The sequence below is a fragment of the Akebia trifoliata genome, chromosome 3 (assembly GCF_017979445.1).
Source record: "Akebia trifoliata isolate Shusen 1 chromosome 3, ASM1797944v1, whole genome shotgun sequence".
Classification (NCBI taxonomy): Eukaryota; Viridiplantae; Streptophyta; class Magnoliopsida; order Ranunculales; family Lardizabalaceae; genus Akebia; species Akebia trifoliata.
In genome coordinates, this window is record NC_141377.1 from 2,458,180 (window position 1) to 2,474,094 (window position 15,915).

The window sequence follows — 15,915 nt, forward strand, 5'->3', positions numbered from 1 at the left end:
TACTAAAAAAATTCTCCAAACCAACTGTGTTGGATAGTTTGCAACCATTCAATCCATGGGCTTTGAACCTCTCATTTATTACTTTTGACCATCCAAGATGATGACAATCATTCAATGGGTTAGTTCTTTTTTTTTTTTTTTTTTTTTGAGTCGTGAGTTTCTGATGCCCCTTCTGACATACGCTACCATATGCCCCCTGACATGGCATGAGCTAGAACCAAAGATTTGTTCCCTTGGGATACACAGCTGTACTTCCCCATAAATATGTGCAGTTGTGTATCCCAAGGAAAAGAATCTATGATTCTAGCACATGCCGTGTCAGGGGCTGTGTGTCAGAGGAGGGTATCAGAAAATCATTGTTCTTTATTTTTTTTATAACCCAATAGACAAGGCTGACCCGGGAATGATGAACTTAAATCCTTTTCACATATAGTAATTACCTCTCAGTAAGACTTGACAACACATAATTAATAAAATCCAATATCATGCCATACTTCACCTAAAAAAACTGTAGTTGGAATCCAGTTTACTGTTACATCGAAAAACTGAAGCAATTGGAGACGTAAATTGCAGGTTTGTGTATCTTACCCTCGGCGAAAGCATACATGAAAACGGCCTTCTGATTCATTTTCAACTCCAAAAATACAGACATCTCCTGTTTTAATGTTGTTTGCCTTGGCTAAACCTTCCCATCCATTTGCCAAGACTTTGAACGCAGCTCTCTCATGGTATATTACTGGCCACACTCGCATGGCTGGATCACGAACCAACACAATCTTTCTTTCCATTTTAATCCTTCCCAAAGATGCAAATGACGATAAGTCTGTTGGCAACTCCTGCATGTGTAAAAGCAAGGTGAGAAAGGGAAACCAAATTGATGGCATGGGGGATGGACAAACCCGGAAAAAATTATAGGAAACCTGGAGAAGACAGTGAGTAATCATCAGTGTTGTCAAATGCGAGCACATATGCCATGCTCGCATATACATGAATATGCTGTCCAGGAAAGTATGCGATGGCATACTTTTATATGCGATGGTATATGCAATGGCATAATTTCCAAGGGTCAGAAATATGACTATTGGACACAATTTTTTTTTTTTTTTTTTTTGCTTTAAATCACCCTTTTTCCTATAAATACCCCCCATACTTCATCTACAACACACTCTCTACTCTTTACTCTCTACTCTCTATACTCTACTACCTTCTTTAAGCTCCAATCTCTTTCTTTCTTCAATTTTTTCTCAAGTCTCTCAACTCTCAAGTTCTCAACTCAATTACTCACTAGTCACTACTATCATTCATCATTCACTCTCAAATCTCAAGACTTCAAGATAAGAATCAAGAATCAAGTTCAAGTGAAGTCATCTCATCATTCATTCAAGATTCATCATTCAAGACTTCAAGTTCAAGAATCAAGAAGATTCAAGTCAAGAACTCAACTCAAGAATTAAGATTGATCAAGGGTCAAAGCATTAAGCATTCAAGCATCACTCAAATTCAACAATCATTCTAAATTCTAATTTCTATCAACCTTCAAGGTTTCAACTCACTCAAGACAAGAAAACTTAAGAATCAAATCAACCTTCAACCTTCAACCATCAATCTATCCTCATTCATCATCTTCTTTCTCCTCTACTAATACTACTCAAGTTGAGGTTGAGGTATTTATATTTTATATATTTTTTTACTTTAATAGTTATTACTTGTAGTTGTTTTTTATTTTACATTTTTACTTATAAAAAATTAGAACTTAGAAACTTAGAAATTAGTATGCCGTAATCGTCGGCCAACTCTTCCCCAAGGCCTAAATCTAATGATCCCAGTTGGAAATACGGTCATTACCATAATCCAAATGAAAAAAATCTAGTAGTATGTGAGTTGTGTGGGTACATTAGTAAAGGTGGCATTGCACGCCACATACAACATTTAGTACACATGCCGAGATCGAATGCTAGGGCATGTGAAAAAGTTACTCCCGAAATCCAAAAGGAACTAATGGAGCATATGAACAAGATTTCAAAAAAGAAACAAGATGAGGCTATAAATCTAGAAAGTTATGGAAGGTGGTGATTGAGAGGATGATGATGATGATAATATCATTGATGAGTATCAAACTAACTATTAGATTTAGTTACTTAGACATTTCTATGACTATTTAGTTGCATGTTTTGGTGTATGGACTATGACTTATGAATGAAAATATGGAATTTGTGCATTGCTTAATTACTAAGTATTTTTATGGATTTTCTTGATTTTGCCTGAATTTTTTTTTTTTTTGGCTGAATACGCCATGGCATATGAGATATGCGATTTTGCATATGCGAACAGCCCATGCTGGTCGCACCATGGTCGCATATAACATTTGACAATCCTCTTCTTTACCATGTGATGTGCTCCTAGTTAGCATTATTGTTCTGGTACAAGTCAATCATTCTTTTGAAACAATCTTTTTCATCCAATGAACTAAATAAGGCTTGATCCCTATTAAGGTAGGCAAACAGCCTCAAAGGAAAAGCCCAAAATTATAATAAAAATAATATGATATATGCGATAAATCTATATTATGGATAAGTAGCTTTGGCACATGTATGTTATGTGCACGTATTAATATGAGGAACTCCCTCGAAACAACTTAAAAGCTTTTTCTTCCATGAATAAAAAACAACGTGCATGCATTTTCATAAGAGATCCTCCTCCATAAAGAAAAACAATTCACGATTTTTTATTTTTATGAAACTATGTTCTCTCTACTTAATGTACATGCATCAATGTTGTCAAATGCAATCACATATGTGATTTTCTGAGTAAATCGCATATGCCATGAGGGTTTCTTGTTCATTATGCCATGGCATACAAAAGTATGCAATCGCATATTGTAATATGCAATGACATATACAATATATGATGGCATATTACTCCAATGGGTAAAGATTTGACTATTGGAGTATTAAATTCAAGTTTTTTTAATCTATCTTCTCCTACAACTACCCTATTTCCACTCCCTATTCTTGCATTATTCGAAGTTATTTATTTTATTCTTTCACTGGCATATATTCTCCTTAAGTCTTACTTTTTCAAAATATTGAGTTTATGCATTCTAATATAAGATCATAGTATCCAATGATTAAACTATTAAAGTAAAGTCCACTTTAATTATCTAGAACTAGCACTTGATAATTAAAATAGGTCACCTTCGTATCATGAATAGTTTATATATTATTGACTATCTAGCTTATTATTCTTGTTACTAAATTACTAAATATAATAAATTTTATTCAATTTGGAGAATGGTGCTATCCAAAAGTATTGTTATAGGTTTATTTTTATTTTTATTTTTACTTTTTTAACATTTTTCCCTTTTTTTTATACTTATTATTATTATTTTTTTTAAATAAAAAAATATTTTGTACAATATGCGCACAGCATATGCTGGTCACATATGCTATGTGATAACATTGACATGCATAAATATGAAAGACTTTCCTCATTAATTGCATTGGCTTAAACAATTTCCTCCCTCTCTATTTAACGTGCACATATGTATATGAGAGATATCTCCCATTAGTTGAAGAGATTTAAGGAATTTTTTCCATTAATGTGAAATCACATTAACTATATGCATGTGAGAGGCTTTCTCCTCATTAAATGAGTGAGTTGAACAATTTTCCCATTAATGTAGAAACACATTTTTTTATATGCATGACGCAACGGGTTTCCTTGTTAAACAAAAAATATGCGTACTAAACTTTCATATACATATGAAAACTAACTCTCCATCCCATACATAGTATAAATATGGAACTTTCCTCTTTGAAAACCTTGGCACTTCCTTTACAATCTCTTGTTTTTCGTTTTAAAAGATACAGCTATCTTAGTAATTAAGTACACCCACAAGTGTTCAATGCATTATGGTTTGGGATATATGGGATTGTGGTTGTCATACTGTTCTTCAGCATCTTAAAGCTATTGATTATTGACAGAAACAATCCAAAGGAATATTTAATTAAATTTTACCAATATTAATTCTTTTTTTTTTTTATCGATATTAATTCATAAATATATGTAGATTGAGAATCTTTGATTTGATCTGCAACGCGTCTTGCGCCACCAACACTCCTGACATGCATAGAGGCGTTTGGACTCACCATTCCATAGATCCCAGCTAAGAGATCTCCTAGAGTATTGAAAAAATTCACATGATCATAACCACCCAATTTAAACTACCCAAATATTTCTCTGTTCTCATTTTTATTATACTAGAGAGATCAATTCCCTGGCTTTATAACCTATGTTTGTGTTTTTTTTCCATAGGGTGAAGTCAGGGTTTTGATCCTAGTTATGTGGTAATGTGCTACATACCTACGTAGATCGGATAACAAAAATAATAAAAGATGAAGAAAAAGATTGAGATTGATCTCATTCGAGGGAGATCGAACCTCCAAGTTAACCAATTCAAGATGGTTAGTCTCTAAATCCCAAAGGACTTTTAATAAAAATAATTCTTTGCATACTTTCATTAATCTCACAATGAATTTAAATACAAGAGAAACACTACCCTAACTACCCACTATCCTATTCATTCAGGGAACTATCCCATAACCCACAGCTCAACTTCTCCCACAATACAGATTATGATCCCATGCACCCAACCTATTTTAACTATTCTACCACTTATCAGAAATATATTATATGCATCATATGTACTCAAAACTACTCTACACACATCCCTACAATTAGGCACATAACATTCCATCCTCCTTGAAAATGACCTTGTCCTCAAGGTCGAAACCTCCCGGATCCCAATTGATATTAGAATCAATTACATTCATTTTAACATATAACTCCCAAACTATTTGTCTCTTGGAATTGATGATGTCCTCGCGATAATCGTTTTGGATGTCGTTGTCTTGACACTTCTTGAAAATAATTAATGGCTTAAAGACATATGCTTTGAATTCGATAGGGAGGATAAAATCAATTTTTGAATATTTTTCAAGAATATTGATTTTGCCTTTGTCCTCTTCATTAGATTTTTGATGTTCTTTGTCTTAAGCATACTTGACGAGGTTGTCATTAGCATTTATCTCACATTTTTGGAAAAATGATCTTGGAAGTTGATCTTTGAATACATCTAAGTTCTCATTTATAGGGTCATCGACTCCAATAGATATAGTTTGTCTTCTTCAAATAATTTCTTCATTTTTTTGAGAAATTCTTCAATTATGAGACAACATTTCCTCAAATCATCCCGCATAAACTCGCAAAACTCCTTGAATTCATCATTTATCGACTCAATTTCCATGTGAGGATCACCGCTCTAATACCAATGTTACGTACCTACTTAGATCGGATCACAAAAATAATAAAAGATGAAAAAGATTGAGATTGATCTTATTCGAGGGAGATCGGACGTCCAAGTTAACCAATTCGAGATGGTTAGTCTCCAAATCCCAAAGGACTTTTAATAATAATAATTCTCTGCATATTTTTATTAATCTCACAATGAATTTAAATACAAAAGAAACACTACCCTAACTACCCACTATCCTATTCGTTCAGGGAACTATCCCATAACCCACAACTCAACTTCTCCCACAATACAGATTATAATCCCATGCACCCAACCTATTTTAACTATTCTACCACTTATCAGGAATATATTTTATACATCATATATACTCAAAACTACTCTACTCCCATCCCTACAATTAGGCACATAACATAATGCCAGACTTTACCAACTCATCCAATTGGCCTCTTCACTCTATATCACTATTTATTCTGCGAATATTATGATGCAAATAATATCTTAACCCCAAGTAGATTATATTAGGATCCCTTTAGATAAAAATGCTAACTAATCATGTGTGAACCTTATAATTCGGAAATGATTCACAATTCAAATCTTAAATGCACCTTTTATATTTAGGTGCACCAAATTTTGTTGTCTAATCCTATGTACGAAGACAGAGAGACGCGTTGGTGCCCAATGTTGGTAGAAAGTATCAAACACACCAACACGTCCATATATTCCATTTCATATGTTCAGAGATACACTTTCAAAAGACTTTAGTTCATGTTAAGCATGCAGTACAGGAAAAGTATCTAATTAAGCAGAAAACAATATATTGAACAAATCATTAGTTTGAAAAAGTATGTCAATACATGCATCAACAAGGAAAATTCCTAGAAATTGAAGAGCATTCTACACAAGTTTGATGATCTAATGATAAATAAGAATTGTTGATTTCTAAAAGATTACTCCCACTTCACATGAAGTATTGTCTTTTTGAGAACAAGAACAATGAAAAGGTAACAATCTCTACTAATGGCACCTACTTTATATACACCAGGGATCAACTCATTTATTTGTCCCCTTTATGAGTGTTGCCCACTACAACTCTTTTAAAATAAAATTAAGAAAGGAAGAAAGAAACAGAGCTACAGAATTTTTATGTCATATCAATGATTATAAACAGCCAAGTCATCCATGTTGACCCCCAGATCTACTTTGGTTGGGAGATTTGCAATAAGAATCCAAAACATCACTTATTTTTTAGTGTAGTGTTATCCGCCTCCGCTCCCGGGTGTCATGTATCATGCCCCAATTCGACCTGTGACCCTCTTATATTCATAGTTGTGTCTTCCCCGTCAGATAGGTCTTTTGGGGTAAATGATTGTCAACATGATATCAAAGCACTAGGTTCGTATAGGTCACAGGTTCGAGTCTCTTCGAAGGGTATTTTCCACCCTTATGGGTGAGGGAGAGTATTGAGTGTTGTGTTATCTACCTCTGCTTCCGAGTGTCACGTATTCACACATCGGGCCCCAGTTCAACCTATGACCCCTTCTTATATTCATAGTTGTGCCTTCCCCACCAGATTGGTCTTTTGGAGTAAATGATTGTTAACACTTATGTCATCATTTCCAGTGTTCAGCCACTTGTGCAATGTCTTGCAGGATTTACATATTTTATCTAAATTAGTTGGCATTGGCATAATGCATGTCCACAATCACCGAATATATCCCTCCCAAATAACAATATGAGCTAAACAAAGATGATTGGGAACATAAGAATAATACAAAAAATTGAAAAGAAAACTAACTAGTATAACCAATCTTTCTGACTTCATGGAACATTATCAAATTGTAAGACTGATTCTAGCAATCCATATTGTAAATACAGATATTTTCCTACATCCTTTATCGATAAAAAATTTAATTAGCAATAAAAAGTGTTCCAGGGATCTGTTTTCTTTATTTTAATAAGTATTCTAGGAGTTCATAATCGTAACTATTATTATAATACCAAAAAATAAAAACTTAATGTTAACCAGAAACATACAAGATGGTGTTGAGTAACTGAGGGTGCTGAACAGCAGAAATTGACTGCATTGGGTGATGAGAGACCAATCGAATTTAGGTTTCCAGCCTCCATCTCTCCATAATCATTTCCTTCTGCTTCTTCACTAGGATAAAGCATCTCCTCATGTTCTACTTTAACAAAGACTGGATCTTTGCCTGTTATACATAGCAAGTATGTCAAACTGAAATTAGAGTTGCATGGATCAGATACATCAAGCGATTTCCACCAAGAAAATATATGTTTGTACCGATCAAATTGGCCATTATGACGCTCAAATACACTAAGACAGAGAGCAATGCGACTTGACATTCCCATTTCCTAAGATTTAAGACATGAATACTTTCACATATAAATGATACATAGGTAGCTTCTATTGGCACCCTAAATTTTAGTTATTACACCCCAATTTCTTACATTATTTATCACACCCCGATTAAAGATTAACACACTCTTCAAACATTACAGAGGTTTGGCTCAAATTATAATCTCAACATTATAAAACTCATTCAAACCATTTCAGTAGTTGTTTACAATCATGATTAGGCTCATATAAAATTCTAAACCCAAAAGAAAAAAATCTAGTAAATAAAAATGAGAGAGCTTCTATTGGCACCCCAACTTTTACTTCTTCTCAACCATTCACTTATTTTCTTCATTTTTAAATGAGGTGTAATAAGTAAAAGTTGGGGAGCCAATAGTAGCTCTCTATTTTTATATTACCCACCCGAAAAAAAATTATTTTCTTTTGTACAACTTCTAAAATCACTATTGGAGATAGATTGATTTTAGTAATATTAATACTTTTTATGACATTGTTATCCATTTCTGTCAAAATAAGTAATTGAGATAGCCTACTGTAACTCTAATGAATTGCCACATAAGAATTGGTTAGGATGATAATAGTGATGATGATGGATGATTACGGTGGAGATTTTAGTGATGTTAATACTTTTTATGACATTGTTATCCATTTCTGTCAAAATAAGTAATTTAGATAGCCTACTGTAACTCTAATGAATTGCCACATAAGAATTGGTTAGGATGATAATAGTGATGATGATGGATGATTACGGTGGAGATTTCAGGATACACCATAAGAGACATATATAAAGTAGGGGAAATTATTAAAAAAAGGTTAAATATTTTAATATTTACAAAAAAAAATCTATTTTTTTCAAAAATTACCAAAAATGGATTAAGTCGCTGGATAGTCCAGTGTTTTAATAATTTTCCCTATAAAGTAATAAACTGAAAATATGCATTTTGCTTTGACATTAAAGTACCATTTCTGAAGGCTCCATTAGATTTGTCCAGATTGACTTTCTCATTTTTATCACAGCCCACTGTAGATGTGTTTTTAGGCCGTTGGGGAGTACTACTACATACAGAAAACTTATCTTTGGCCAACTGAACTTTCTTTGCATATTCAGACTTGCATTTCCTGTCAAGCATTTTGAGGCCTGACATATCAAGCAGAGCTCTTCTACTTGCTATTGCATGTGTTGGTTCTTTATCAATTATGTTGCACCCTCCTTTCATACGATCTTTCTCCGGTGTTGTTTGGGATTGTACCGAGTTAAATTCAAAAAGGGTAGATTTTTCTTTCTCAGTGACCACTGGTTCATTATCCTTTCCATCAGCACCAGATGCGCTCTCAAGCATTTCAAAGTTAGACAAGTCAAAGAGAGAGTTTCTGTTTGCTCCTTGATTGTCTACTGTGTCCCTATCAATCATGTAGAATGGCACCTCAGTGTAGCATTTTGGCACCAAGGGCTCGGAGCTTTTATTTATATCATCACAGTGAGACACTTTTTCTGTGGACTTGGGAGCTTTCTTCACATCTTCAACACCACCTTCAATAATTTCAACGTCAGAATCTAAATGAACAGTTGAGCTTGATCCCTGATTGTTCATTGAACTCTTATCAATTGTGTGAGATGCGACTTTAGTTGTACTCAAATTTCTTCCCTCTGAAGGCAAATGATCCATGGAAACTTTATCCCTAGCACTTTTCTCCCTTTGAAAGTTACTTTTAACAGAGAAACTTGACTTTTCGCAGCCACTTTTACCATAAACTTGGACCACAAAGTGTGATCCAATTATATAATGAAACAACACAAGATCCCCAATTTCTAGCGAGTGGTCTAATGCAAATTTATGCCATCCTTGTTGAAAAGCAAGGTGGCCATCAATAATGCATACATTTACTTTCCACTGCTGTCCACTTGAATTCTCAAGATAAGTTTGTTGATCAACCAAGGACAATATTGTCGGAGCAAATTTAGGAGGTATGAACTGCAAAAAAATGTTGAGAATTAATGGCAGGATCAGAAAAGAAAATAGGAATTGAAGTAGATAGAAGAGCAGAAGTACAAAATTTAGCCTAATATGGGATCACAAAAAGTAGAATGAAGATCTTGGTTTTCATGGACCAGAGATCAATTTATCAATGAATCTAAAAACAAATAAGAAAAGCTATCTCAATGCACAGGTAAAAACAGTTATTTGGGCACATTACCAAGTTAAATTCTGCTAACAGGTTGATAAAGTTGATAAACTATAAGGTAGATATACAATAAGATGCATTGTAGACTTGAGTCCTACTGGATCACCCAAAAATTCCCTCAAGACCACCAAGCTGGAATAGCAATAAAAATTCTTTTCATGCAAAAATGTATGGTAGTATATACACTAAGCAATTACAAAGATGTGCCCAATTGAGTAAAGCACTACAGAACAAGTTTATTTAGTTTGCATCCCTATACACTGTTGGACCTGCTTTCCTGACTAGCTAATTATTAGAAATAACAGCATCATCATCAAAGCCTAATCCCAAAGATTGGGGATCAGTTAAACAAATCATGTTCCTCATTCAATTATGTTCAAAGCCATGTATTTTGTTATTGAAAGTGTGTTTGTATCCACTTTCACTATATCCATCCATGTTCCTTTCAGACTTCCTCTCACTCTTTTAGAACCTCCAACTTCCATATACCTTTAACTAGGGCTTTAATCGGCCTTCATTGAATGTGCCCAAACCATCTTAATCGAATTTCTCTTCGTTTATTGCCTATTGAAGATATTCTTACATTTTCTTGAAGGGATAGTTACTAAAAGAGAGTTTAACATTTTAACATTTACAAAAAAAATTTATTTTTTCAAAAATTACCAAAAACGAATTAAGTCGATGGACAGTCCAGCGTTTTAGTAACTCGCTGGACTATCCAGCATTTTAAATGAAAGCTAAATTGCTGGGGTGTTAAAGCAAGTTATTAAAACGCTAGATAGTTCAGCATTTTAATCATTCAGAGGGCATTTTTGGTAAAGCAATGTATCTTGACACATAAAACACTGGACAGTCCAGCGAGTTATTAAAACGCTGGACTGTCCAGTGACTTAATTCGTTTTTGGTAATTTTAAAAAAATTAGATTCTTTTTGGTAAATAGTAAAATATTTAACCCTATTTTAGTAATTTTCCCTTTCTTGAATGTGTCCATTTCTAATTTTGTTTTCTCTAGTCTTTATGCTCATCCATCTAAACATTCCCAGCCATGCTCAATTTATTAATATGATGCTTCTTGATCACATAAGATACCAGCTCCATATGGCATATCTGGTCTTACTGTTGACCCATAAATCCTTCTTTTAATTTTATTGGCATGCATCGGTCACATAGCACTTCAAAAGCAGACCTCCACTTTAACCATCCAGCTCTGCTCCTATGGGCTAGATCTTCCTCAACCTCTGCATCCTTATGTATAATAGACCTAAAGTAATAAATATGGTTGCTTTGAGGTATTTCTACATTATTAACTTTATATGGATATTCCTCTTCATGGATGCCAATTCCAAATTTACACTCAACATACTTGGTCTTGCATCTACTTTTGGATTGTAATACTTCTCTCCCTAATTATAAACTTTCCGTGATTGCCACTTCAGTTTCAAGATCTAATACTACATCATCTATAAATAACATTCACCAAGGTACATGGTCTTGAATATGAAAAGCTACTTCATCTATAACTACAACAACAAAAAAAATACAAATTCAGAGTTGACCTAGATGTAAATCAATTGTAAAATGGGAACTCAATTGTCTCAATGCCACCTATGGAACTTAAACCACAATGCATACTAGCAAGGTAGGCAAACCCACCTAGAAGCCTGAGACCAAAAGAATTGAAGAATATCCTAGTCTATCTACATGAACAATGGACACTCGAGAGGCCCTACCTGTGGCAGACCATCTACTAGTAAATTCATCACATGCAAATAACATTGACCAAGAAAAGATATCAAAACAGTAGGATGTAGGAGCATTCACCACATGCTCTTTGCTAGAAAAATATAAGCATTTAGAGGCATGGGAAAATCGCTACTTGCCCAAACCATTTTTTTAATCTGCTAAGGGAGGCCTTCAATCACTAGAGAAGCTCCCCCAAGAAAAGAACTTACTGCCAAATTAAGAAAGGAGTAAGGGTGATATCCTTACTAACGCAACTCTTCTATTAGTTTGTATTGTTTGAACTTTGAATGGAGTGTTTTAATCTTTAAAAGGATTAAAGATGAGAAAAATCTAACCTGTAAGCCTGTGAGTGCAGTTTTGTCCTTATTTAAAGTTGAAACTTGAGAAGGAGAGAAGGGAATATGGACAAATGTCTAGAAAATAGAAATGGTTGAGACTTGATAATTAAGTTACTTGTTTGAGAAGATATTGAATATTGAAATATCTCACCATAACCAGTAATTACTATTAATTAATTATACTACTATATAATAACTATAAACATCCTCTTAAATAAAGTTTATAAAAAAAAACTTATTTACCCAATGGGTACCTGATTCTTAACAGGTCCTTAAAATGACTACCCATAACCGACCCAAAAATTAATTAGGTCTCTCATAGTGGACCCAAAACCAATTAATTGGTCTCGGGTACAATGAGTAATCTGGTAATTGGGTACCCGTTGACACCCCTACTTTATTATAAGCCAAACCACGTGCCACAACAATGTTATGTTATAGAGCATCCCCTACTTTATTATATTTTTACCTTCTTGACTTCACTGGCATGTTTTCAATGCACAGTTCTATCCGGGAGTCATTTCATGTGCTCCATGCATTCAAATTTCTCCATAATGCATTGCATATGGTACATTATCTTGTAGCCATTCCAAATTTCCTAGACAGGCAGCCCAAATGCAAACTTTGTCTAGTAGTCATTCCATGTGCTTAACACACAAAGTGATATTAGTGTTTTGCCAAATGTTTCCTCAATTGACCTTATATTTTTTAATTCCACGTGTTTTGTGCATGCAAAGTCATCCAATAATCAATAGTCGTCCCAAGCATTTCACATGTGTGGCTTTGCCCCCACAACGTCAAACAAGATTTGAACATGCTAACAACATGTCACGTGACTTGCCCTATACAACAACTCGCCTTCTTATTTATGTCATTCATCAACACTCTGCACTCTATAATATCACAACCCTCACCCTTCAAGGGAAAATGAAATAGACTAATCTCCTTTCATTAATATCATGTATACGAAGTGACACAACTCTACTAGCTGGACATCAAACCAACAAAGTGTTAGATCATGGTTCAAAGTTTGCTTCCATATGGAAATGTTTAAGACTGGAATGAAACATCAACTCCATAACATCGAATGTTTTGCGAATGTTTTAGTCAAGACTGTCTTGGTTTTTCTCTTGGTCGAAACAATGCCTCAAGATGGGATTTTTAAACCTTAGTCAGATCATGATGTGAAATCATACCCTCTACTCTTTAAGGTTGCAAGTAAATGAAATATGGCGTAAAGTGATGAGAGCACCAGTATCATTGGGGAAAAGAGTTTACTAAGTGTGTGTTTGGTAACACTTCTGAAGTCTGAATGGAGGTGGTCCACCATTAAAATTCAGACTTCAGATGTTTTAATCTTGTTTGTTTATTTTCAGATTTAAGAACAAGAAGACATTTTCAGCCGAAAAAAATCAGCCATAAAAAGTTGCTGGACGAAGTTCTGAAATCTGAAAAAATATTTTATACCTAAAATACCCTCCTCAAAATAATTATTTTCATCACTTATCCCTCTTTTGTAAAAATCTTTAAAACCTTACCTCTTCTTTCTCCTCTACATCTCCTTCATGTCCAACTCGGCTATCAAGATCTACAAAGGTATGTGCATCTACTACTCTATTGTTCTTCCTTGATCGATTAATAGCATGTGAATCTCATATTGAGAAAATCTCAAAATCAAAACTTCAACAAACAACCAAATCAAAAATCAAAACTTCAACAAAAACCCAAAATCAAAACTTTAACAAACAATCAAATAAAAAATCAAAACTTCAACAAAAATCATAAAATCTCAAATAACCAACCGAACCCATTATGGAGAAATCGAACCATTTTCAACGTCTTTCCTTATTTCTCTCTCCATCTTCTCTTTATCTTTCCTTCTATCTTTTTTGTTTTTCTTCTTGCATAAAGTTGGGTCATTAGATGAATAGAGAGAGAGAGAGAGAAAGAAAGAGAGATGGATAGGTTTTGTTAGGTGTATGAGTTGTTTCCTTAGTCCTTAGGTGGACTCTTTAGGGTGTATGAGTTGTTTCCTTGGTCCTTGGATGGACTCTTTAGAGTGTGTGATTTGTTTAATTGGTTATTGTGTTTTACTTGGTTCTTGTATTTTCTTGGTTTTGATAAATTGGAGAGAGAGAGAGAGAGAGAGAGAATAATATAAATGAGAGAGACGAAAAACAGAAAATTGGAAAAAAAAATTATATTATTTTATATATTAATGATTTGTTTTTGTACTTTGAATGAGAATTCAATTTGAAAACAATACTTTTGGATTGTTTGATTTGTTAGGTATTGAAATTAAATATGTAGATGGTTTCATTATACATGTTTTTTGGTTAACAATTTATTATAATTACAAAAGGGTAATAGTGTCAAAATGATCATTATGTTTTAAAATTCTGTTTGTAACTAGAAGCTCTTATAAATTATAAACAAACAACTTTTCCAAAACAAGATTCCAGATTTCAGATTTCAGACTTCAGACTTCAGATTTCAGACTTTAGACTTTAGACTTCAAACTTCAGAAGTGTTACCAAACATACCCTAAGGCAAAACTCCAAAAATCAAACAACCCAAAAGCTTACTAAAGCAGAAACTCCCAAAATCAAACAAATTTAAGAGATAAAGGAGAAAAAAGAAAGACCCATTAGAGAAAAAGAATAAAAAAAAATTAAAAACAAAAAGAGATGAAAGATCAACGAAAATTTAGGACAAAACCCATCATAAAGTAGAACAAAATAAGAGACTTCAGCACGTTGAAAGGGTTTCACAAAGCAAAAAAACCCTAAAAGCAAACAAATCCAAGAATTACAACGACAAAAAATGCAGTAAAAAAGAGATCTTTTACAGAGATTTAGATAGAAGGAAAGAGATAGAGATAGGAGTTTATACCAAAGCGCTTGAAAATCGATTAGCAACAATGATTTTGAAGAAAGAAACAACAATGGGAGATGGGTCTCTCCTTCCATGAATCAACTTGCATTTCTGGGTACACTCTTCACAAGCTCCACCACAGCCACCCTCACAACCACGCATCTTTCTATCTCTCTCTCTCCCAAAAACACTTGCGCGGAGTCAATTTACAACTTCAAAAAAACCGGTTCGATTCCAAAAATGCCCCTGATCTATTTCGAAATTCTATAAAAATTCTCTCATATCACGCGACGCGGGCCCTAAATTCCATTTTTTTCTCTGCAAATCACTTCGAAGCTTTCATGACGGAAAACCGCTTCGAAACTCTCAAACAAGAACAGAGAAACAAAGAGAAGAAACACAACAACAGAAACTTCTCTCTTTAGAGCTACAGAACACTCTCTCTCTCTCTCTTAATCTCTATCCGATGTTTCTTGTTCTAAATCTGTTTTCAAAGACCAAAGTTCTCAATCAGAAACCCTAACTGTTCTTCCACCGATTTGTCCCTCTTTTTCTCAGTTATTAGTAACTGGTGCCATGGCTTCTTCTCTCATCTCTCTCCCTCTCCCTCTCGCGCTCTCTCTGTTGTAGGCATTTGGCAAATAACCTTTAAACAGAAACAGAAATCTGTGACTTTGATGGACCCACGCATGTTTCATCTTTGAGAGATTTATTACTAGGCAGACCCAACTGTTGCATTATTATTAAAATAAACTCCCTTGAAGTTCTGACAACTCCAACATAACCTTTCTTTATGAAGTTCATTACCACAAACTTTGGAATGCGATTCCACGTCAGAAAAAATCTAATTGATGAGGATAATTTGTGGATCAAACCGAATCAACTTTTGGCCTCTAAAAACATGATCTGATACAACAGTATCATAGTGGAAGAAATTATAATAAATTTTAAAAAAAAATGAAAATAAAATATAATTTTCACCCTTGAATTTTATTTTTAAATTTAAGAGTTTGATAACCATGTATTTTTCACATTGAGGATCAAACTCAAAAAGGAACTTTTTTTTAATTATTTTCTTTGATTT

General features: G+C 33.9%; 1 protein-coding gene across 1 annotated transcript; it reads right to left on the bottom strand.

Annotated features, from left to right (window-relative positions):
- Positions 1 to 407: 407 nt before the first annotated feature.
- Positions 408 to 15,470, bottom strand: LOC147405494 (B3 domain-containing protein Os01g0905400-like). Its single transcript, XM_086433249.1, has 4 exons — positions 14,850 to 15,470; positions 8,653 to 9,664; positions 7,349 to 7,524; positions 408 to 836 (listed from the first exon to the last, which is right to left on the bottom strand). The coding sequence occupies exons 1-4, from the start codon at positions 14,991 to 14,993 to the stop codon at positions 585 to 587; spliced, it is 1,584 nt and encodes a 527-aa protein (XP_086289375.1). The 5' UTR covers positions 14,994 to 15,470; the 3' UTR covers positions 408 to 584.
- Positions 15,471 to 15,915: the final 445 nt, after the last annotated feature.

What these genes read in the sequence shown, in the direction of transcription:
- LOC147405494 (XM_086433249.1), bottom strand. Translation starts at nt 14,993, where the DNA reads ATGCGTGGTTGTGAGGGTGGCTGTGGTGGAGCTTGTGAAGAGTGTACC. An exon ending in TAATGGAGCCTTCAGAAATG is followed by an intron (nt 7,525 to 8,652) that starts GTACTTTAATGT and finishes TATGTATAACAG; the next exon opens with GCAAAGATCCAGTCTTTGTT. An exon ending in CAGTTACTCAACACCATCTT is followed by an intron (nt 837 to 7,348) that starts GTATGTTTCTGG and finishes TTACACATGCAG; the next exon opens with GAGTTGCCAACAGACTTATC.